The sequence below is a fragment of the Hyposmocoma kahamanoa genome, unplaced genomic scaffold (genome assembly GCF_003589595.1).
Source record: "Hyposmocoma kahamanoa isolate Upper Pololo Valley unplaced genomic scaffold, ASM358959v1 263, whole genome shotgun sequence".
In the NCBI taxonomy this organism is placed as follows: Eukaryota; Metazoa; Arthropoda; class Insecta; order Lepidoptera; family Cosmopterigidae; genus Hyposmocoma; species Hyposmocoma kahamanoa.
Genome location: NW_020653766.1, coordinates 1,916,313 through 1,940,469, shown reverse-complemented (window position 1 = coordinate 1,940,469; position 24,157 = coordinate 1,916,313). Strand labels below are relative to the sequence as shown.

Here is a 24,157-nt window from a genome sequence, read left to right as displayed (position 1 = left end):
GGGAACAACAAGGGCGTTCGGCACCCAAAGCCCGTTTTGATGCTATGCATCAAATAATTGAATAATTATTTGTATAAATAATAATTGAATAAATATATGCCGAATAATTGAAAATTTATGAAATTCTTGGTTTGGTTGGTAATTTAATCTTTTTATGTAGTTGTTTTATCGATGAACATACTTATTTACACTAAATTCTCGTAATAAACCATTTATGAATATTATAAAATTAAAATTAAAAGAATTGTATACAATTCATCGGAATGGGGACAATTTTACGAAAATAAGAAGAATTGGTACAGAACTGCATGGAATTCTGTAAATGAATTGCTTTTAACAAAATTTCACGATTTAGCCTTTTAGGCCCCCTGAACAACAATGAACCGAAAAATAATCTAAACAATCGCAAACTCTTAAAATTTTGAATCGATATCTCGTGAAAATCGTATAATGTGATTACCGATATGATTAGTCTACATCCCTATTCGCGTCACGATGACAAGTGTCAAATTTGGCCTCTTATTTGGTGACAATTTTAATTTCTTTTACATTGACAAGCTGCAATTTATCAAAGTTACTCTAGTTTCTAGCGACAACAAACAAATCATCTAGATGGCGCTTGTTGCACAGAATTTTATGGATAGTGTCGGCTATTCTTTTATTTTGTTTAGGATAAGCGCCATCTACCTATATTAGTAAGCATTTATTTATAAATTAGTTTGTAACACACAATGCCATCAAGTTCAAATGTTTGAATAATATTACAAAGAAGACTGATTTCTTATATTTAATATTAATGATATCCACAGTCATTTACATTCGTATTATTGTTTTAAATGTAATATTATGATGTTTTACTGCCATGACATATTCATTTATTATTTATTCAGTAGTAGCAGTAAACCTGGTTGTGAAATTTTACACGTTTTGATTAGCTATCTAAGAACCAACTCACTTTATCAAAATCTCTTTTCCAAGATTTGAAGGCGGATATCTTTTGCTGCTCGTTGCTTTCTATTCCTAAATGGTCCGTCGAATCGTGCTCTATTGGAGTTTGACCTGAAACAAAAAAACAACCAGAAGATAAATGCGACAAAGTAAATATTTCAATGACACCGAATCTTTAAAAATGTATTTATTATAACCTCACTATTTTGCGTCACTGAGGTCCAGTCTTTTACGTGCGCGTCTAGCTCGTCTCTCCATCGACGCTTTAGTTTGTCGCATGGTCCGACATGCGGCAGACGTGACCTACCCAGTCCCATTCCAGTTTACCCGCTTGTTGGCCCACACCTGTGATTCGTGTTTTGGAGCGCAGATCACTGTTTCTAAGTCGGTCTGATAATTTGATTCCCAGGACGCTGCGCCCCTTAGCTAATAATATTAGCGTAAATTATTTATGTATGAATCGAGGCTTCCGCGAATGTTACACAAAATGGAAATGAAACTGTATTTTCGGATTTTCGGATACTTTTTTCAAACACAACCACTGAATTTTAATTTGGACTTTTCTTCTTGGGCTAAAAGCAGTTTGTGATGGACTCGATGTGCCAATGGATTGCACTGTGGGCGCTGAGCGAGAATTCCCGGGTTCGATTCCCAGTGAGACTAATTCAAATAGAACTTTACTAAACTAGTTCTGGTTTGGGTGTTCTGGGTAGTGACCTAAAGTGAATTCCGATGCTCTTGGTACTCATGAGACCAACTAATCGTGTAGTCGTCTAGCGCATTATTGTTATAGTCCTTATGCGCCCAGTTGCACGAGGCGAAAGTTTCCGACCGCGACTGCCCAGGTACCACGCCGTCATGTACATTAATTGCGAATCTGAATTCTATTTACTAGGCAACAACATTTAAATTTCTCTGAATAATACAACCGCGCCGACGCTGCGTAGATCAAATTCAAGCCAGACTCGCCCGCGTGTCCGGGACGCTCAATTAAGTCAAAACGTAAACGCTAAACGAATAGAGCGTATTTTGCCATGACAGCTAGACGCACGTTTCGCATTCGTGTCGCATAAATGCTCCCTAAGTCTAAGAAAATACGAACGGTTGTGATACCTATCATATAATCTCTTTTCTGGTCGTTAGCATCTATTTGATCCGCCAAGGGCTCCAAGTACTCTGCCTGAGTTATCCAGTCGAGGTATCCTTTTAGATCTTCTTCTAGCTGTTGTTTTTCTCTTAACTTCTGGAAGTCACCTCGATTTTTCGCTTTTTCTCTTTCTTTGGAGAACTCTCTGAAAGATAGAATGTTATTTAGAACATTGCGTGACCTAAGTATTTAACAAGAAGACAACAGTGGGAGAGCAATTGTTTCTGAGTTAAGAAATAGACGGTTCGAACCCCTGTGACGGCATGTACCTATGACTTTTAAATGTTTAGCAGCAGCACCTGTCGCTAACGATGAATAAAAACATCGTGATGAAATGTAAGAGATATTTTTACTATGCCAGCATGGCGGACAGTGACCTAAAAACTTCCCAGTGGTGGGAATCATAAAGTGTTGTCGTTGACAATGATGAAGCATATTCATCGATTTCCTTTGAAGGTTAGTTAGTTCTTGCGTACAGGATTGTAGCATTTCTGCTATAGTCAACAAACCTGTTGAGCGTGGTCATTATGGATTAAAAGAAAGTGTCCGTTTTTGAAGAGTTCAGCCTTAGAATAATAACGCATAGAAACCTAGCCCGCACACGCTAAGTGAGGCAAATTGAAGCGCGCCCAAAGGGCCTACACGAGCGGGCGGGCCTTCAGTGCTCAAGGTCAACTTGCACCGCGAACAGATCAAGAATTTTAGCTAAAAATGACGAAATGTGCGGTAAATGAGTGTAAAAATACGTCAGACAAACATAAAATAGATACTAACATCACATTCCACAAGGAAGTAACGCGTTTCAACTTGTATTTTTGTATAAATATTCACTAAAACCGAAAATTAACCTACTACTAAGACTAGCCTACATGAATTTGATTTTTGCCTCACTTGTGACAGTTCGTTTGATATGAAACTATCATTCTATGCGTTATTCTTCTAAGAGTTCAGCATTATTTTACAGAAGTAAATTAAATTGTTTATATAGGAATTGATAAAAAAATTGTTAACTTTCGTTGGCGAGACAAACCATGACCATGGAGCATGTAACAAAATATCGGGAAAATAATAAGAAGTGTAACCGAACCTTAACTGGGGATAATCATTAATGGAATAACCAGTAAAGTCTTAAAATCTATAACGAAAACGTATTTGTCACTTACCCGGATAACACACCGAGAATCAGGTTCATAACGAAAAATGCACCCAAAATCACCATAGATACGAAGTATATCCATTCCCAGCTATTGCCCATTGCATCTTGAATCTGAAAAAACAGGACGATGCTAGTGAATGCTTTAGAACGCATCTTTATTATTTGATCACTGAGCACCTTTTAATTTGGCAGACATGTAGTAACTAAGTATCATGAACAATGATGTGAACATAAGTATGTAGTGAGAAATATACGAGGGCTTGTATGAAAAATAGATCAATGAACGTGGGGTTTGCCATGGACTGGCTTTGCCCATTGGGAATCCTAAGGCGTGACTGCAAGTATTAAAGATAGAATCGCACTTACATTATACATAACATCAGTCCACCCCTCCAAAGTGATGCATTGGAAGACTGTCAGCATGGAGAGACCAAAATTATCAAAATTGGTAATGCCGAAGTTGGGACCGTCCCAGTCATTCCTGCATTCCCATTTCGTGTCATTTGAGAGAGTTGAGCAGTTGAAACCGTTGTCGTCGCACGGATGTGGAGTGTCCATCATTTCGCCTGAAGTAACAAAGAGAAAATAAATGAAGTTCTGAATGTATAGAAATTGAATACAAAACATGCATTCCAGTTGACACCCAGCAGCGAACCTAGATTAAGACTTTGTTACCAATCACTGATATCTTAAGTTCAATGTTAACAATGCCGTCTCCTAATATATCATCATAAAAATATACTTTTTCAACAGATATACTTCGCAATCTCGTTGTTTTGCGGGGTGCATGAGGGAACTACGGATTATTGGTCCAAAGCGTCTCTCCTCCTACGTCTCGCAGATTACTAAGATCATAATGGTCAATGTTGTACCTGTACGCATATTATAACAAGTCTTATGCATCTTTCCGGAGAAGAGTTCCAGTCCGATGATAGCGTAGATGATGATGACGAAAATGACCAGCAACGCGATGTGGAGTAGTGGAATCATGGCCTTTAGGATGGAGTTTAGCACGATTTGTAGACCTGAAACGACAGACAATGAAAAGTTAGATTGATTTTAATTATTGTTGATTCAAGTTCCTGTTGTCTCTTTTATTTTTTTTTGGATTCAGGAAGTGTCTCTGCTTTTATCTTTCTTTAGTCGGTCAGGTTTCAGACAAGGCTGGTAACCGGTTCTTTTATCGTAGAAAGCAAATGATGTCATATGAAAAAAAATCCTGCAGCTCTAACATCGAGTGATCTCCTCTAGTACTTACTTGGCACCCCAGATACGAGTCTCAACGGCCGGAGCACCCTAAACGCTCGCAGGGCCTTCACATCGAACGCGTCTTTGAATATGCTCGACAGTACTGTGCTCACCATACTGGAAAAGAAATTGCCTTAGTCTATAATGCTACTTCTGCAGCCTGATTTAGGTTTTATTTGGACGGCACATATGCGAGATAGATGGCCTGATAGGTGGGCACAATTTCAATAAAGTTGAATGTATCATGGGAAAACGATTGGTCGAAAAATCGAAAACAATCGCCTCTTTCATCCATAGCAGTCAAGCTATACATACGGGGAGGTTTTCTTAGAAACATCTTAGAAGGGAAGATCGAAGGAAAGAGAAGCAGACCGGGTTGAAGAAAAAGCTAATGTCTTGTCGTGTCAGGAAATCAAAGTTATGGACAGAGATGGCTGGCGATTACTTCACCGAGAAGAGTTTAAGGAGTAGGTGGCCAATACTGGGACGTATAAGGGTTGTTAATTATGAAAATATTTATAGTTGCATGATCTCGAGCCTTACCCTATAACAACTATTGTAAAATCGAGTAGATTCCAGCCGTTGCGCAGGTAGGAGCCTGCGTGCATCGCGAATCCGTATGCGATGATCTTCATCACGCATTCGCCAGTGAAGATCACTAGGAAGATGTACTCAATCTTCTCCTGAACAAGAAGTTGTAAAATAATGTTAGTGTTATCTATAGCTTCAAGTTTTGATACAAAAAATGTTAATGCTCAAAAGTAGTCTTCTTGAATCGATGTAAATGTCAACGGTCTCTTGCGCCGATGTGAATATGTGATAGCCGAAACATTTTGAGGTAAACTGGCATATCTGGTTTGGATATTTACATACCTACCTACCTATTCCATTTATGTTCAACATTTTTGTCTCGTAGAGACGTGAAAAGGTTGCCCATCGTGCATCTGAAAAAATATATAATATAATATAAAAAGTAGACGAAAAAACTTACAAGAACCCAGTTGGTGTAGTTTGAATCGCTGTAAGGGAAAGGCGTGTATACGGCTAGGGCCACGCAGTTCGCGAATATTGTTGTAAGGATCATCCACTCGAACGGTCTGAATGGGAGTTCAGGAAAATACTTGACGGCTAAATTTGAGTAAAGTTGTGCGCGGAATTATTCCAGTTTGATCTTCATAGTTTGTCTTTCGGTCGACTAGAAAGTCCGAAATACCCTACGTCGTTGGTATACCATTACCTCAATGTGTCTTGCTTCATCTTTCTTAATGCGTACGGCAAATGAATGTATTGATGTATATGTATGAATTAGAAGAAGTACCGCTCATCCAGGGATGTATTGCCACTGCCTCTATTTTTTTGCCACCAGGCAGTAATTGAGAAATTAGTGCGTTCCAGTTTTGAAGGGTAAGGGTGCTAGTGACATTACGGGCACTTGAGACTTGTCAACTTATGTCTCTGGGTGACAGGCGCATGGAGCGGCACTAGAACTGTGCTACAACTGCCATAGTCAGGCGTGTCGCATACTACCAGGCGCACGACTACGGGAAAAATTAAGTCATAAGTCGCTGCTGGAATTGAACCGTTCTCTCTCTAAACTACTACAACTCTTTTTAAATCATTGCTATTCACTGAAAATGTAATGCAGACGAAAAACGGTAGAGCATAACGGGAATAAACGTATTGCCTAACATATGTACATAAGTACGTACGGAAACTGAGTCATACAACACAAATGGTTTGTTTTGGTCACATTCGGGCTCGCGGACGTATTATTACGAGCGGCGACAGATGAAGTGTAGTGAGATAATCTATCAAACAGTCAACGGAGCGCGCTATTTCAACGTTCTTCTGATGTTTTATTATGAACATTTTGAGCTGATTTTGATTTTATGAACTATTATATTGAAGACATCGCCATAATGAATCTGCGTCACGCTGTTAGATACAAATGGTCCAGTGACCCAATGCGGGCTGGGATCTGTATCATTGGGTAACTAGACAAGAGTGAGACCGAGGATAAGTTACACAAATCAGGTAATGGTAAAATTCGCCTGTTAAAACCTCAAATGTCTATTGTGATTACAATAGACGTCTGTCTATTGATGAATTTCAAAACTTCGCGTTTTGTATTCTTTTTATAAATATTATATATTAAAATCGATATTTTTAAACGTTTCTTTCGATCTTTCCTGGTTTAGTATTTTATGCAATCGTTACTTTAGACGAGTACCGTCTTTAGGCTCCAAGGTTTTGCCGAGTGGCCTAATAATAGGACGAGATTTTAAGACCCGGTTATGTAGGTAATGTTATACTTTTTTTACGAATAAGTGAAATCTAATAATTAAACACAACCAATATTTATTATATATTTTGATAACAATCCATGACAAGAAACGTAATTTTCTTTTTATTACAAGACATATTCACCCATTTATTTGGGTAGACAAAGGGTCTAACCATCAGCCTCTCTCTTCATATATTTATACGAAAACCAAACAAACGCTACAAAACAAGACAACCAAAGAGCTAGAATAGAAGTGGCCAAGTAGGCTTATTATTTTTCAAGATATTTAGGCCACTTTACCTAATCCAGAGCGTTCGAGTAGCGTCATAATTGATATTTTAATTAGCAAAAATACGGCGTTCTTTTTTTTTGAAACTTATTACAGCTCTGTGTACAAAGCGAGTACAATAGACAATAGAATTTTCATTCTGAATCTTTTTTCCATCCTCTAAGTTCTGAATGGGCAAGAGCGCCTTTGTGATATGTTTTAGGAAATAAAATTTAAGTAAGTACAGGCAGAAAAAAAGTGAACACGTGTGGCCAGTGGTCCATAGGAGCGTAGTTATTATAATTAGTCCTCTTTTTAGCGGTTTCCTAAATATATCCATGAGTATATAATATATTGTCAATAAATTTGTGAAGCGTTTAATAGACTACAGCCGCAACATTAGCGGCGTACTATAATCGATAATTGAGTTACGAATGTCGCTCACTTCACGTATTTCCCGAACAATTGGAACGTGTTGCATTATTTTGATGGCTATATCTGATTTTGACTGCTCAAAGGTATTAGGAACAGTGTTTAGGAATACCTTACGTGTAAACTATTTTTTCTACTCCGTCATTGACTTACAATTATATGGACGTCGGGTCCGCGCTAAAAAGTGTCCGAACTTATAGTGCGTTAAAATCGTATACAGAGCGTCATTCACGCTTTAGTCTTCGTTTGTTCGACTGACAGCGAAGCAAGCAAAATTAGACAGTACTGTGATGACATTACAATTTAAATTCAACGTTTTAGGTTTTTCATATTCCTTTACATGTCACTACGTTTAAATAGGTTGACTTGGGACATTTTTTTCATGGTTTTTGTATTAGACCCGTCGTCCATTTATTTGTAAGTCAATGTACTCCGTCATCTATAATTACCTAAACCAATCAACCAAAGTCATAGACAATTTTGTTTTTTTTCCACTAAAACTGAAAATTTTCATAATGTTTGAACGCTAATGAGTTTTAAAAAAAGACCGTCGTATTTTTGATAATTAAAAGACTCTTCTCAAACGCGTCACTGTGTGCCTGAACAGGTAACATGAAATTGTTATATATCTGGTACAAAGGTGAATTTTTAATATTTGGAAAATAGAACTATTTAAGACCAATACAAATAAAAGTATTGTATGCAATCATTAGATAGTTAGGTCTTAAAATCTCGTACCTACTTCTTGTACTCGAATTTACGATCCCTCATAGTGCAATGATTGCATAAAATTGACCTACTAAAATACTAGAAGATGTATTTCAAAGTGAATGATTTAATCTTCAAAATGAACAATATGAAGTATTTATATGATATAAAATAAATAAATGAATGGTTTTGTAGTTCCACCAATATCCGCTAGATGGCATTGGTTGATTTTATGCACATGCTCAATCGTGATATTAAGATTTTGTCACAAATTGTTACTATGAGGGGTTTTTATTAATGTGAGATACCTACCTAAATGACGTCATTATCTACAAGCAAGAAACGGCAACACGGAATCTATCTGATAGCTGGTTTCGTACTTTTTGTATCGTACCGCCTACCAAATGTACCGCCGTTATCTACACCTACCGCTCAAGTCCTGAAGAAAGATCATGTGGGACTTTACCTGGCACTTTGTTTTTATCTTCAAATACATAAACAAAATAAACAAACGACTTTGAAGTTTGACTACATTTGTATTTCCCGCTACATTGCGAATGAAGGCCGCTTCCTTTTTCACCGTGTCAACACTCGTGAAGTTCAAAATTTGCCATTTACGAGGTTTAAAACTATTGTGAAACAAAAACTTTATACTAAAGGTTATTTATACAACTTCTGCGTACTTGGATGACAAAAATCCTCGTAGTGACCCGTTTAACTCCTTCAGGTATTCTCGATCTAAGATGTTTAAATACACACAAATTGGTTATTGGAAAGTGCCCGGAACCAGATTCATCCGCCACTACTCTTGTACGTAGATATTTTCTTCAAATTTAAATGATACCGCTATTAAGGTACCACCTTTCTAATAATAATAATAGAAGAATCATCGAAATCGGCACATAAGAAATACAGTCAAATTTAGAACCGACTTTTTTGAAGCCAGTTAAAGGTAGAAATATTAAATAGAAGTTTTAAAAACTAAAAGAAATAGACTCCTCTATTACAGCCTGTAAATTCCGACGGACGATATTCATATTGGATTCAAACGGAATTTATTCCACGCAATTTACAACTTACAAAGTTTTTATCTTAAACATGTTGTTTCTTTACGCTCTACTGTGCCTTGTCGCTTTTGAAACAAGAGTGAATATCGAACGTTTGCTTTTTACTGTTGGTGGTATACTCCCAAAGGAGTACTGTGTTGTTACTTTTGTGGCTCGATGCCAAGTGAAAAGGGATGCCGAACGAAAAGTTGAATCGATTTTGGAATTCATTAAGCCTTACACGATTAAAATAAATTGCCTGGTCGAACCGTTTGACAAATCAACGGATTTATGGATCGTATAAATGAAAGTTTGTTTTCTTTTTCTTCCGTCACCCTGAGATATAAAGCTGACAAGGCCCATGTGCTTTTAGTTTCACGACAGCCCATATTACTGCTTGGTGGCAGAAGTATGTGGGTTGGCAGTATTACTACGACGAAATCTTTCGTGAGGAACTCTACTGCTAAGAGTAGCAGGAAGCTAGAGAGCTTATTCTGTTATACTTCCATTGTTCTTTATGATACCAAGTGACGTGACGGACAAGTCGTGCGCCTGATGGTAAGCTTCACGCCTGTCTATAACAGTTGCAATGCCACTCAGAGCAATAACTCGCAAAGATCTTAGGGGCATTGCCACTGCGCCCGTCACCCTGAGACATAAGTTGACAAGTCCTATGTGCCTGTAATTTCACCAGCACCCTTACCCTTCAAAACCGGAACACAGTAATGCTGACATTACTGCTTGGCGGCAGAAATAGGGAAGGTGTCAGTACTTCCTTGGACGAACATTGTCACAAGGAGCTCTACTGCTATTAAATTTGTTGAAAAAAATTGTATAAAAAGCATTGACTTACAAATAAATGGACGACGGGTCTAATACAAAAACCACGAAAAAATGTCCCAAGTCAACTTATTTAAACGTAGTGACATGTAAAGGAATATGAAAAAGCTAAAACGTTGAATTTAAATTGTAATGTCATCGCAGTACTGTCTAATTTTGCTTGCTTCGCTGTCAGTCGAACAAACGAAGACTAAAGCGTGAATGACGCTCTGTATACGATTTTAACGCCCTATAAGTTCGGACACTTTTTAGCGCGGACCCGACGTCCATATAATTGTAAGTCAATGTATAAAAAGCATAAAGCTTTTTTTAAATTTGCGTAACAGGTTTGGAGAACAGTGACATAAACAACCAAAGTAAGTTGACCTCGTGTTATACACAAACCGTGTCATACCGAAAAGTCAGCCAAAACACACGAATACCCGAATTTTAGTTTTGCAATTGAAAAGGGTACTTCCACTCCACAATGTTAATGCAGATCTTTCTTAATGGGTTCTTCATGGTTAAACAAAAGATGGCTCGTTTCGGTCTCTCCTGCTGCACTTTTGGGCCCCGCCGGGGTGGCTTTTTCGGGGCTGCGGGTACCGGGATGAGAGGGCCCGTGCCATCGTTGGGGGCAGCCCCGGTGGGAGCTTCGGTGGTGGTGTCAGCGGTGGCTGGAGGGAGGGCGGGGGTCGGCTCGGGTATTTCTGTGCTCATCTTGATCTGAAAATAAGAGAAATTATGTTATTATATTTTGTCGGAGCCGGTTATACTTATCACTTAATATTGTTTTTGCTTGTATTGTTTACGTAATATGCCTTATGAGAGGATAAATCTTGCTAATATAATTACGTGTTGTTTTCTAATTATTTGATAAACGATTTACTAGGCTACCCACGACACAATACTCGATCATGACTTCTGTGTTTACAAATCTTACACCAGTTTGACAGCACAAGCTGGGAAAGTAAAGGAAATAAAGGAAAGGATGGAAAGGAGCTGCCCGGATTTCTTTAGCGTTGTACCATAATCATCGATAAGTCGATACCGACATGCAAATAGTCTAAGGCATGGCCACATGAGCTCTGACTACAAATTAAACATAAAAAACAGTTTCAACATTCGAGCCACACATTTGCATGTCGATATTGACTTATCGATGATTATGATACAACGCTAAAGAAATCCGCCATAAGTTTGTTACAATTCTGGTTTAGGTAGGTAGTTTATTCCGTAGATAGGGCAGCTATTTTCCTTTATTTTTTTCCATCCTCTAAGCACATGAGTAAAGAAAAGGAATAGAGACAAAAGCTTCTAAAGAGCGTGCAAAATTTATACCTATTTTTGTAGGGTTGGCACAGGGGGATAAAATTAAATAAACAAAACTTTATGATATGACCATTGACTTACAATTATATGGACGTCGGGTCCGCGCTAAAAAGTGTCCGAACTTATAAGGCGTTAAAATCGTATACAGAGCGTCATTCTAGCTTTAGTCTTAGTTTGTTGGACTGACAGCGAAGCAAGCAAAATTAGACAGTACTGCGACGACATTACAATTTAAATTCAACGTTTTAGCTTTTTCATATTCCTTTACATGTCACTACGTTTAAATAGGTTGACTCGGGACATTTTTTTCGTGGTTTTTGTATTAGACCCGTCGTCCATTTATTTGTAAGCAAATGGATATGACAGCATATTTTGTTACAAATGAATTGTCCTAAATATTCTTTTTTTATGATTTTTCTTTTCCGATTATTTGTTGTGTCTCTTAACTGGGTGGTATATTCCAAATCTAACATAAAGTAGTTTTATGTTATGTCGTCATATTTTTTCCTTTTCTTTACTCATGTGGTATGGTCACAGAGAGCGGGCACTGGTGTAGTTTGGTCGTGTATTATTAAATTGACAATTATTGTTTTAGACGAATGTTGGATGGACAACAAGACTAGGCCCACTGTTGCAGATCTTTATCTTTGTATTGAGTGTTTAAACAGCTTTTCTGCGTTAGCGCCATCTGTGATAACTTTTAGAAGTTTCTTCACTAAGCTTTAGGTACAGCTACCAGAAAATTTACAGAGATGTCGCTGTATTTATTATAATACTCTTATATCAAGCAGTTTTATTATTAAACATCAAAAACACATTTTATGGTGATAAGTGTCATAAATCTACTGAGATATAAATCAATCAGAAGCGTTTTCCAGTGTATTTTGGGTTTATTTATCTACCACATCAAAAGTGTCTATGGATCAAACACGTTTTTGTTAATTACTGAAAATCAGGTTGTTTATTAATTTCTCTCTACTCCTGTGCTTCAATCTTCTGTCAATTATAATTTCATAAATCATAACTTATACACGCTCTTTTTAGTTCTGATTAAAAATTCTATCCTTCCTTAAGGCCCATTTAGATGGGGAGAGTTTCTCGCACGCTTCGAGACGAAAACTCGTAGGCGATTCTCGTAAGCAATAATCGCCATAAGATTATCGTATCATAATGTTTACATTCAGGCAAGAACTAAAATCTCGCCTACGATTATGTCATACGAGACTCGTAAGCAACTTAATCGCCTCCTCGACTGTTTACACAGAGAAATATGTAGTAAGGAGATTCTTGCTTACGAGTTTTCGACTTGTCTAAACACGATCTCGTATGACATTTTTTCAAGTTCATACGATTATCGTACAAATCGGTTCGAACCGTTTTGAGTGCGAGAATTGCCATTCGAGTTCTGTGATTACTGAGGTATTGACTATGGATATATCAAAATGACGCAAAAATCATTCAAATTTGAATCTGCTGATAATATTAAGTTCATTGCACTGTATAGAAATATAATTTTGATTTATCATTTTTTTTTAAATTTTATAACTACTGACACAAACAAAAACTGACAATTATGATGAATTTATAGGGCGAGTGAGTGCGTGAGTGAGTGCGTGAGTGACTGAGTGAGTGCGTGCGTGTGTGCGTGCGTGCGTGAGTGAGTGGTGAGTGAGAGAGTGAGTGAACGAGAGAGTGAGTGAGTGAGTGAGATAGTGAGTGAGTGAGTGAGTGGTGAGTGAGCGAGTGAGTGGGTGGTGAGTGAGTGAGTGAGTGTATGGTGTGTGGTGAGCGAGTGAGTGAGTGAGTGAGTGAGTGAGTAGGGAGTGAGTGGCGAGTGAGTGAGGAGTGTTTATTGAAAAGTACATTTACTTGAAAAGTCGTGTCGGCCATCTTGGATTTACAAATAAATGTTATGTTCGTAATGAGCACCCCCAAATACCTCAAAAACGATACCCAACTTGTCATTATTTGAAAAGTCGTGCCCGCCATCCTGGATTTAGAAAGGAGTGCAATATTCGTTACGAGAGCACCCTAAATACTATATTGCCCACGCTATATTCGACCACAGAGGCTCACTCACCGTTATTTGAAATTTTTTTTTCGCTCTTGTTCCATTAATTCTCGTCTAGAAAAGCAGTGATAATCAAAACACCCTCGCGCGCTGCACTCGTGGTAGAAACGGCTGGCACAGAAACTCGAAATACGATTTTTGCTTTCGAGTTCTGTTTACACGGAGACGTTCAATATTGAAAGGCGAGGAGATTATCGCTCACGTGGACGGTCGATAATCGCGAATGTTTAGACGAGGAGAGTTTTTTATATCCTTTCGATAATCGTACGTTCGAGAAGAGAAACTCTCTCCATCTAAATGGGCCTTTACGCAGCCGCCTCTGTATGACATGAGACTTATCAACTAATGTCTCGGGGTGACAGGCGCAGTGGCAGTACTCCTCAGATCTTTGTGATTTAAAGTTCTGAGTGGTGTTGCAAGTGTTATGGACAAGCGTTCGTCGGAAAACACGACTGTTAATGCAATAATTTTCGTCGTAAAGCTGTTGAACATGTTTATTTTCAAGAGCATCCTTAACTTACTGCGTTTGTTGGTATATTATCATTAAATATTACAAACTGGAGTTTAGTAAGAAGAAAAATATTGTACAGAGATGAAGCCAGGTCCATTTGAAAATGGTTTTCTCAAGAACTCACTTTAAATCGTAACGGCATTATGTCGTGACGACAGATAGTCGTGCAGTTTAAAGCGCTTGGCTTGTGTATTCTACAGAGGACTGTAGAATACACAAGCCGTAAACGATAACGACTTTTTTGACATTACGACGACGGACTGTCGTGATAATGGGAAGAGCTAGAGTGATCGTCGTCTGTCGATTAAAAAAACGTCACGATAAAAGTGTGACGACAGATAAACGACGTTGAGACACAAACTCCTAAACGAGTGTGATGTCCTCTCGGTTCGGCCAACTGTTTATCCAAGAAATAATTTTGAAAAAGCACTCAATTACTCCATTTGATTCCGTTACTTTAGCCAACCACAGACGACTCGATCCGATACCTTTTCATCTCGTACACAACTCCGTACAGCACACTCGCATAGATTCTTTTGCTTCCTTGGTACATACTTTTACTTTAAGTTAAATTCTACTTTGCATTATTTCGCCATTAATAAAATAGAATGTAAAAAGACCTTCAAATTGTGCCTTAAGAGTGACTTACAATAAAGCAGAGGACATGCTGGGAGTTGTTTCATAATTACAATTTGTTGTTTTATATAGGTAACCATTAATTTATAACTACTATTTATTTATTGTTAAATATAGACAATCTATTTTAAGCTGTAATATAAAGAAACAAAAAGATGCCTAAAATACAGGTATATATTTATTTAGTTTAGGCATCGCAATTACACATTAGGTTCTAATATTAAAATATAGCTTTATTATGAAGAATGTATAATCTAGATTTCGTTGTTTATTCTTATTTGAATACTATAATAGCTTAACTTACATTTGTTTTACTTATATTGTATTAGGTTAAATCACATTGAAATAAATTTATCTTATCTTATGATAATAAATTCGTACCTTTGGTATAATAATGTATAGAATAATCCACCTCTAAGGGTGGCAAATTAGGGGATGAATCTGGTTTATTGAATTTCACCCACTTTCCGTGAACCGATTTCAAAAAAACTTGGCACACACTCGTAGATGTAATTCTAATGAAAATAAAACAGCGAAAACGGCTAAGTAAACTTCTAAGGTCACGTGAGGAAATATTTGCACTAGCTTAAGGCGAGTCATCGGAAGAGAAGTGGGATAAACAGTTTTGCTAGGTCAAATAGTTTTAAGTATTTACTATTGTAACACCACGTACAAATAAAAAAATATTAGTAACCTCGCCTTGATGGTGTTGGGATCAAAATAGAACGCGTTATCGAAGTGTTCACTAAATTACCAGTTTAAATTAAAGGAAATTGCTATGTAACCATTGACTTACAAATAAATGGACGACGGGTCTAATACAAAAAACCACGAAAAAATGTCCCAAGTCAACCTATTTAAACGTAGTGACATGTAAAGGAATATGAAAAAGCTAAAACGTTGAATTTAAATTGTAATGTCGTCGCAGTACTGTCTAATTTTGCTTGCTTCGCTGTCAGTCGAACAAACGAAGACTAAAGCGTGAATGACGCTCTGTATACGATTTTAACGCCCTATAAATTCGGACACTTTTTAGCGCGGTCCCGACGTCCATATCATTGTAAGTCAATGTATGTAACGAATCATAGGGCCTGTGAGTGGCAGTACTTCTCCAGTACTTCTATCGCTTGTGCTAATCATCGATCGCCGGCTGCCGCTCCACCTGGTGGGACGGTGGACTGACATCGAGGATAAGCGCGTAAACCGATATGGAGATTCAAGTGTCCTTCTTCATCCTACCTCACTACGTACACCTATTACACTATTAAATAACGATTTTACAAAGTTTATACTTTATACCTAAGGATAATGTCTGAAAAATGTGCCAATACACACGATAGGATGTACTTTGCCCAATCACATAAAATGCCCGAACATCATCATCTTACACGCATCCACTGCTGGACTTCCTCCACTAGCGCACGCCAACTCTCCCAGTCTTGTGCCGCCCACATCCAGCCACTGCCGGCCACCTTGCCGCAGGGAGTTCCACACTACGTTTTCCTTGACGTGGTCGCCATTCCAGAACAAGTCTGCTCCATCGGCGATATACCCTCCTGCAGACATGGCTGACGTATGACGTCGTTAGGGATTCGGTCCATCAGAGAAACCCCACGCATAGCTCCACCGCACGCTGAGCGACCTTGAATTTATGGACGAGGCCTGTTGTCCACGCCTGTTGTAATGTCCACGTCTCGGCTGTGTAGGACATAACTGGTAGTACACACTGGTTAAATGGCTTTGTGAGATTGACGACCTTACGATGTGGCTAAGCTTCCCAAATGCCGTCAAGCCCCAATGAATTCTCCTGTCGGCTTCCTTCTCGATGTTGTGCGTGCCAAGCCGGATATTTTGGCCAGGGTACACAGTATATAGATGCTCTGCCAACTAAGCCACGAATCAAACCAGCAGACCTTGCAAAATTCTTCTATGTGCTTCTTGCAGACCTTTGTTTTGGATTTTAACGACTTTTTGACCGTAGCGCCATCTGTGAGAAATCTATGTAAGTTTTTCTTCACTCAGCGAGGTATCTTTACAGCTACCATCGCTGACTAGAGACGTCGCTATAATTGTAATTTTTAATGTTATTGAAAGTTACGATGTTTTACTACCATGCTGTTCAATTACTAGTTGTTTTCACTAGTTTGTTATAAATATTAATAATTATAATAAATAAGTGGAGTAATTTCACAAAAAAATTGAATGTCATGGTTTAAGAATAAAATATGTCATTTTACACATACTACTACTACAGAGAACATGCTGAATTTTGGTTTTTAACTGAAGTCCCTATAGTTACTGAATTCATGTTTATATCAGAACTTGGAAATTGTTCAGCGGCTTAACGATACGGCGCACCGCCCACTGCCCCATCAGTCGCCATCGGGCGCTTGTCAACGTTGGATTAGTGTCGAATGTTCTCCGCCTGTTCTTATTTTATTCATAATAATTTTAACCGCGCGGATTGTGAGACGCGAGACACCTCGCCTCCTAAAATCTAGGCCCACATTAAACTACCTCGCCTTAAGAGTCGATAGTACCTCAGCACGATTTAAAATGTATCCCGTACTAATACGGTTCATTTTGCTTGGGTCGAGCGTCAGGGACACTGGCTTGAACAAATTTATTCTTTTACAAACGAAATTAAAAGCATTTGAAAAATGCATATCGTATACTATACGGGTTCTATTTAGTTATATAATATAAAAAAAAGCATTGGTACATGTAAAATACCTACTGAATAGAACGGTTTTCCTGTAAAATTTCCGAGGTAAGTTTTTTCTATAGTGAAAATTTTTAGAAATCGTGCTTTCGCACCATATAGTACAGGAATCAGTGTAATTATCCTCAATTTTTTAACCGACTTCAAAAAAGGATGAGGTTCTCAATTCGACTGTATGTTCTTTTTTTTTTTGGTATGTATGTTACGCGATAACTCCGGTATTTGTGAACCGATTTTCATGATTCTTTTTTTGTTGGAAAGGGGGTATTTCCATAGTGGTCCCATTTCATTTTGAAGAAAATTATCCACCTCAAAAGGTGGCTCTTCACGCATGAAGATTCATTTTTATAAATAGCGCCTAACTTTAATTTAGGAGCAATTACTTTTAGCAATTATTTAGTTGATTTTGCTATTTCTCCAATTCAAGGCGTTTTTCCCTCGACATACTTTGAGTAGTGTCGTAGTGAGAAGTAAGATCGTAAGATCTATTTTTATTATCTCCAGTATCAAGTCCTGTATAGTGGCGAACTAGGTGATATTTCAATGAAACTTAGCAAATAGACGTAATTCCACGTACTTTTAAGGTCGGTTTTTTTAGTACTCTGTACTGAGAATAATCTCACTTTGGAAAAACATATATAGTATAAACTATATATGTTTTTGCAAAGTGATTGACTCAAAACTTTCACTGTTATGCTGAATCAACCAAAGCCATATGAGGTTGTATAGTCTCTTAAGTCTACGATTTAGTAGTTCATATCAAAACTTTTTCATTTATAACAATATAAATGAGATGGGAGTTGCCTGGATCCACCTCCGTTACTATATAAACATTATGTATCATAGCAAACGATTTATATTTTACGAGAAGCAATTCTATCAGTCAATCGGTTCCTTCATAACTGTCTATTTATAACGCATTGACTTCCGAGACCCGGTTTGGTGGTTCGGCCTTCAGAGTTACGGCTTGTAATGACTGATTCATTCGGCCTAATGGAGTTTACAGGTTTATGAATTTAATGTTTTCTTATAATACTGGATAAGATCATTATCTTCGTGAACATATTTGAACATGATACCACGATTTCGTTTAACTAAGGCGAACGGTTCTTTTACGGGGAACTGTATACGTTTTTACAATAAGATTCCGGAGCATATATTAAGATTACCATTTCCTAAGTTTAAAACTTACATTAAAAGTATTTTAATTGAAAAGTCACATTACAAAATTGAAGAGTATTTGTTGGATAAGATGTATGGAAAGACAACACGAGTCTAGATTCCACACAATTATGATTCAAAATATGTTCCATAGCATTTAAGTTTATTTGCAAAGAGCAATCCCTAGAGTCTCTTGGTCGTTATTTTTAGGGAGGTCATCGTAGTGAACGAGCAGTAGCCTAAATAATTAGTTGACTTTGACTTGCATGCATGTGATACCCCGTAAGGGTGCAGCAAAACGTCGCCTTACTTTCTCAAAATCGTATTTTAAAGCACAATGTCACAAAAATGCAAAAAATGGATTGTATATATAAATTTTGCAGGCTGATTGTCAATGACACGTGGCATTTCCTTCATATTCACACACTGGCTTTGACCTATTCTTAAAGTTTTGCATCCAAAATTAAAACCACTGATAAGAAATTTAAAATAAATGTTTCCTTAAATTTTTGTGAAATTACTCCACTAGTTTGTTATAATTATTAATACAAAGATCGGACACTCAGAAAAAAATTCCTACGATCCGGCCGGATTCGAACCGACGTCTTCTAGCTTACCGTGCCAGACGCTATACCAACTAAGCCACGGAACGAACCAGCGGATCTCACGAAATTCTCCATGTGCTTAGTCGTGTCTTTGTGTTTTGGTTTTTCAACGGCTTTCTAGTCGTAGCGCCATCTATGAGAAATCTATGAAAGATTTATCACACAGTTAGTACCTTTACAGCTACCAGTCCTGGCGAGAGATGTCGCTATTCACTGTATTTTAAATTTTTATTCAATTAATATTCAATTATTTTTTGTGAAATGACTCCACTAGTTTGTTATAATTATTAATACAAAGATCGACCACTCAGAAAAATTCCTTCGATCCGATCGGATTCGAACCGACGTCTTCTAGCTTACCGTGCCAGACGCCATACCAGCTAAGCTACAACTAGTTTTTTTTTCCCTCTGTCGGGAATCGAACCTTCATCGGGATCTCAGAGATGGCAACACCTTACTTAGTAGCATAGAGGTTTTGAAAACGTATAGGGTGCACCAAAAAATGCCTTCCACAAAGAAGATTACTAGATAATTTTGTAGCTAAAATCTATAGAATGTTTTTGACGCATTAATTTTTGCGAAATTATTTTTGTTGACATAGTTATAAAAAGATGAAGAATTATTGGTAGAAAATGTTTAACGACACTGATAAAATCGGAGCAAAGAGCAGAAGTTCGAAACAATTTTTGGCTTTGACAGCTTTTCGTCATTGTCTTTACATTCGTCGTCACTAGTCCGATTCCGAATTTGCTGCGCGTTTGCAATTTTGCGATGTTGAAGTGTTTGTTATTTTAGTTGTTACCTTCTTGTTGCCTGTCATCGTTATCAGTTTTTGTTGAGTTTTCAACGTTATTGTTGTTTTGTATTATCACAAACATTTTTGGGTGTCAAAGTTCGATTATAGAAATGAATGCACAAATAGAGTGTGCCCAGATAGCCTATAACGCCTATGCGTTTGCTTGGCTCTGGTACGGTATTTTGTTATGGGGCAACAGTAATGACGCCAAATATCTTTATATTATACAAAAAAAGTGTATTCGTATAATCTATAATATCCGACCCATAAATTGCTGCAAACCAATTTTTATAAAAGAACATGTACCCACACTTCCTTGTATATTTTTAATGGAAACAATAAAATTTGTAAGAAAAAATATTAATACTTTTGAATTTGTTAAAAGTGATCGCCGAAATACAAACTTAGTGTTACCAACACCCCGTATCAAATAGTCCACATTATAGAGCAGGAAAATATATAACAAATTACCTGTCACATTAAAAACAATAGAAAGACGCTCCACACTTTGTAATAAACTCAAATTATTACTAAATCAGAAAGGCTATTACTCAGTTAATGAATATTTTATATATGACTCTCTTAAGTAATATTGCTTCCCTTATGTAAACCATTAACTTGCATTCAAATTGTATTATTAATTTTAATTTTAGTTTATAAGACTTATCATTTGTTATACCCTTATTGGGTGCATGCAACATTTTAAATGTAACGTGTCTGTCTACCAATGCAAATGAATAAATAAATAAATAAAATAATATTTAACTACATATTGCACTAGAAAAACCACACGCCATTACTACTATATTGATGCTTGGTGAAAACTTGTTTTGTATCCCTGACCTGTCACTTCGACAGTGACATATCTGAAATTTCTTTATTTACAAAAAACCTCTTATATTCTGGGTCATAGTATAGATAGGTTTACTTCAGCTACTGTTACAGCTTAACGACATACCGCATCTTGCTTTGGGGTTGCTATTAATAGAATCTGTCCTGCAGAAACGAGTGGTTAGGGCAATTTACAATCTGGGCCCCAGAGTATCTTTGAGAGATAAGTTTAAGGAAATTAACATTCTTACACTAGCGTCATAGTACGTTTATGATAATCTCAGTACAGAGTACTAAAAAAACCGACCTCAAAAGTACGTGGAATTACGTCTATTTGCTAAGTTTTATTGAAATATCCATTGACTTACAAATAAATGGACGACGGGTCTAATACAAAAACCACGAAAAAAATGTCCCAAGTCAACCTATTCGAAATTTAAATTGTAATGTCATCGCAGTATCGCTCTGTCAGTAGAACAAATGAAGACTAAAGCGGAGTTTGGCGCTCTGTATACGATTTTAGCGCCTTACAAGTGCGGACACTTTTTAGCGCGGACCCGACGTCCATATAATTGTAAGTCAATGGAAATATCCCCTAGTTCGCCACTATACAGGACTTGACACTGGAGATAATAAAAAATAGGTTCTCACTACGACACTACTCAAAGTATATTGAGGGAAAAACGCCTTGAATTGGAGAAATAGCAAAATCAACCATTAAAGTAATTGCTCCTAAATTAAAGTTAGGCGCTATTTATAAAAAAGAATCTTCATGCGTGAACAGCCACCCTTCGAGGTGGATGATTTTCTTCAAAATGAAATGGGACCACTATGGAAGTACCCCCTTTACAACAAAAAAGAATCATGAAAATCCGTTCACAAATACCGGAGTTATCGCGTAACATACATACAAAAAAAAAGTCAGATTCTGACTTCTTGGTGACAATGGGACTGTTACGGACTCTTTTGTACTTTCTTCTGACTTAGGTCTCTTTTCTGGTTGTCATGATGACGGTGATTTGTTGATTACACATATTGTATCGAGTTCTTCTTACGTTTTTGATTGGTAGACATAGGAAATGAAACTATTTTTCCGGATTTAACCGCGATCATGGGACCTGTAATGTACCCGAAACGTTGGCTTGTTTGAGAAAATAAATATGCGCGATTTAAATCCGGAAAAATAGTTTCATTTCCTACACGTATTGTATCAAATGAGAAGTCGACTTTTGTTTACGGAAACTAATTAGTAATTTGTGATAGCCGAAACAAACCCAGAACAGCATCAGGAACTACCTTGAGGGTGTACCCTTTCAAACAAAAGATGAAAATTCAAAATCAGTCGGCAATTAATGGAGAAATTGGTGAATACACGGACATGCCTGAAAAATTTGAGAGAAAAATTTTCATCACGAAATTGCACCCTTTGAAACAAAAAAAGAGTTTTCAAAATCGGTCCACAATTGATGAAGATATCTGAAAACATACATACAGCCGAACGTATAACCTCCTCCTTTTTTTTGAAGTCGTTTAAAAATAAACAGCTGTTCTTGATAGTCTTCTTCACAAAGTCAAATTCATTTAAAGGGCCAATGTATACGGTTCTTTAGTAAAATTCCGGTCGATATACAAATTTGCCATTCACGAAGCTTAAGGCTCAACTCACACTGGCAAAACTATACAGAACAAAAACTTTATACCACTTAAAGGTGTCCGAGTCTATACTTAGATGACAAAAATCGTTGTAGCCATTGACTTACAAATAAATGGACGGCGGGTCTAATACAGAAACCACGAAAAAAATGTCCCAAGTCAACCTATTTGAACGTAGTGACATGTAAAGGAATATGAAAAAGCTAAAACGTTGAATTTAAATTGTAATATCATCGCAGTACTGTCTAATTTTGCTTGCTTCGCTGTCAGTCGAACAAACGAAGACTAAAGCGTGAATGACGCTCTGTATACGATTTTAACGCCCTATAAGTTCGGACACTTTTTAGCGTGGACCCGACGTCCATATAATTGTAAGTCAATGGTTGTAGCGACCCGTTTAGCTTTTGCAGGTAGTCTCGATCTATGTTTTTTTGTAATAAATATTGTAAATGATAAAAATGTTCAAATGTATAAGTGTTTTATTTATTGCTCATTCTTCTCAGGAGAATCTTCCTCCCGATTGAGCAATATTTTTTTTATTTTTATAATACCAAATGACGGGACCAACTGTTAACGAACCAGCGGACAATTATAACACCAGGAAAGTGCTAAATAGTCTATTTAAATATTATTCGCAATTTGGTAAAATAATGTAAAGCTTTGGCGGTCTGCTGACAAAAAGGTTTAAATTATTCGTCGCTGTCAGCGAGCCACTGCACCAGCCGGTTGCCAACACGAACAAATGTGCGCGTGGTGGTAAACGATATATCCTGAAAAGTGTTACAAACGACGAAACGTTTAATACCCGACTATAATTCTTTTTATTGGATAATGAATTCTACAGTGTCGTTGTTTCTTTTAAAACAATTGTAATTTTGACATTTTTATTGAATTGATATTCAGTTATTTAATTCGCGAATGTGATGAACTTTTTAGACAATATGATAATTGTTGAATTGACAATAGAAAAGTTAAAATTATACGAAAGTATATGCTTTGCGTATAAATGTACAGGAATCTACAATTTTGTGTAATTTGCTGTAGAATGTATTAAATGTTCTAAAAGTATTAAAAAGGCGAATAATCAAATTACTCCCCTAGTTTATTGTAATTCGAAGATCGAACACTCAGAAAAAATTTCCATCGATCCAGTCGGATTTGAACCGACGTCTTCTAGCTTACCATGCCAGACGCTATACCAACTAAGCCACGGAACGAACCAGCGGACCTCACGAATTATTCTATGTGCTTGCGTCGTGTCTTTGTATTTGGTTTTTCAACGATTTTTTAGTCGTAGCGTCATCTATGAGAAATCTATGAAAGACTTATCAAGTAAAGTCTTCAAGCCTCCCCTAGGAGACACTTGGAACGTGTAGGTTGCCGATGATGATGAAACAAAGTATTGTCAGTCACTATCCTTGATGATACGCTGAAAGGAATAAAACTACGTCCGTAAGGAGGCCGTTTATCGAGCCCGTTCGCCATTTCAAGGGCTTTACGATGGAAAATACTCGAATCTCGCCTGTTTACGACCGGGGAACTTTATCGCAAGATGTTTTCGCTGCAACTTGGCTGTTTGTCGGTAGAAATAAAATTTATACTTAGGTTGTGTTTACGTGCAAGGATTTAATAACGAACTTGAGCCGTAGCTAAGTGCCGAATTATTAATAAGCTGAATATTTAACAATTATCAAATTTAATATTGATTTTATTTATTTATTTATTTATTTTTAATTAGCATACATTACAGACTAAAGTCATTGATTACACGTAATTTAGGTTA

General features: G+C 37.1%; 1 protein-coding gene across 1 annotated transcript in view; it reads right to left on the bottom strand.

Moving 5' to 3' along the window:
* The window catches only part of LOC113228987 (muscle calcium channel subunit alpha-1-like), a 188,193-nt gene that overhangs the window by 53,051 nt on the left and 110,985 nt on the right, over positions 1 to 24,157 (bottom strand). The window contains exons 3-11 of the mRNA XM_026462453.1: positions 10,532 to 10,782; positions 5,491 to 5,596; positions 5,043 to 5,182; positions 4,510 to 4,616; positions 4,124 to 4,276; positions 3,618 to 3,817; positions 3,259 to 3,362; positions 2,062 to 2,240; positions 956 to 1,059 (exon numbers count right to left, since the gene is read on the bottom strand). Coding sequence (XP_026318238.1) covers positions 956 to 1,059; positions 2,062 to 2,240; positions 3,259 to 3,362; positions 3,618 to 3,817; positions 4,124 to 4,276; positions 4,510 to 4,616; positions 5,043 to 5,182; positions 5,491 to 5,596; positions 10,532 to 10,776 — 1,338 coding nt within the window. The 5' untranslated portion in view covers positions 10,777 to 10,782. The remainder of the gene's footprint in view (positions 1 to 955; positions 1,060 to 2,061; positions 2,241 to 3,258; positions 3,363 to 3,617; positions 3,818 to 4,123; positions 4,277 to 4,509; positions 4,617 to 5,042; positions 5,183 to 5,490; positions 5,597 to 10,531; positions 10,783 to 24,157) is intronic.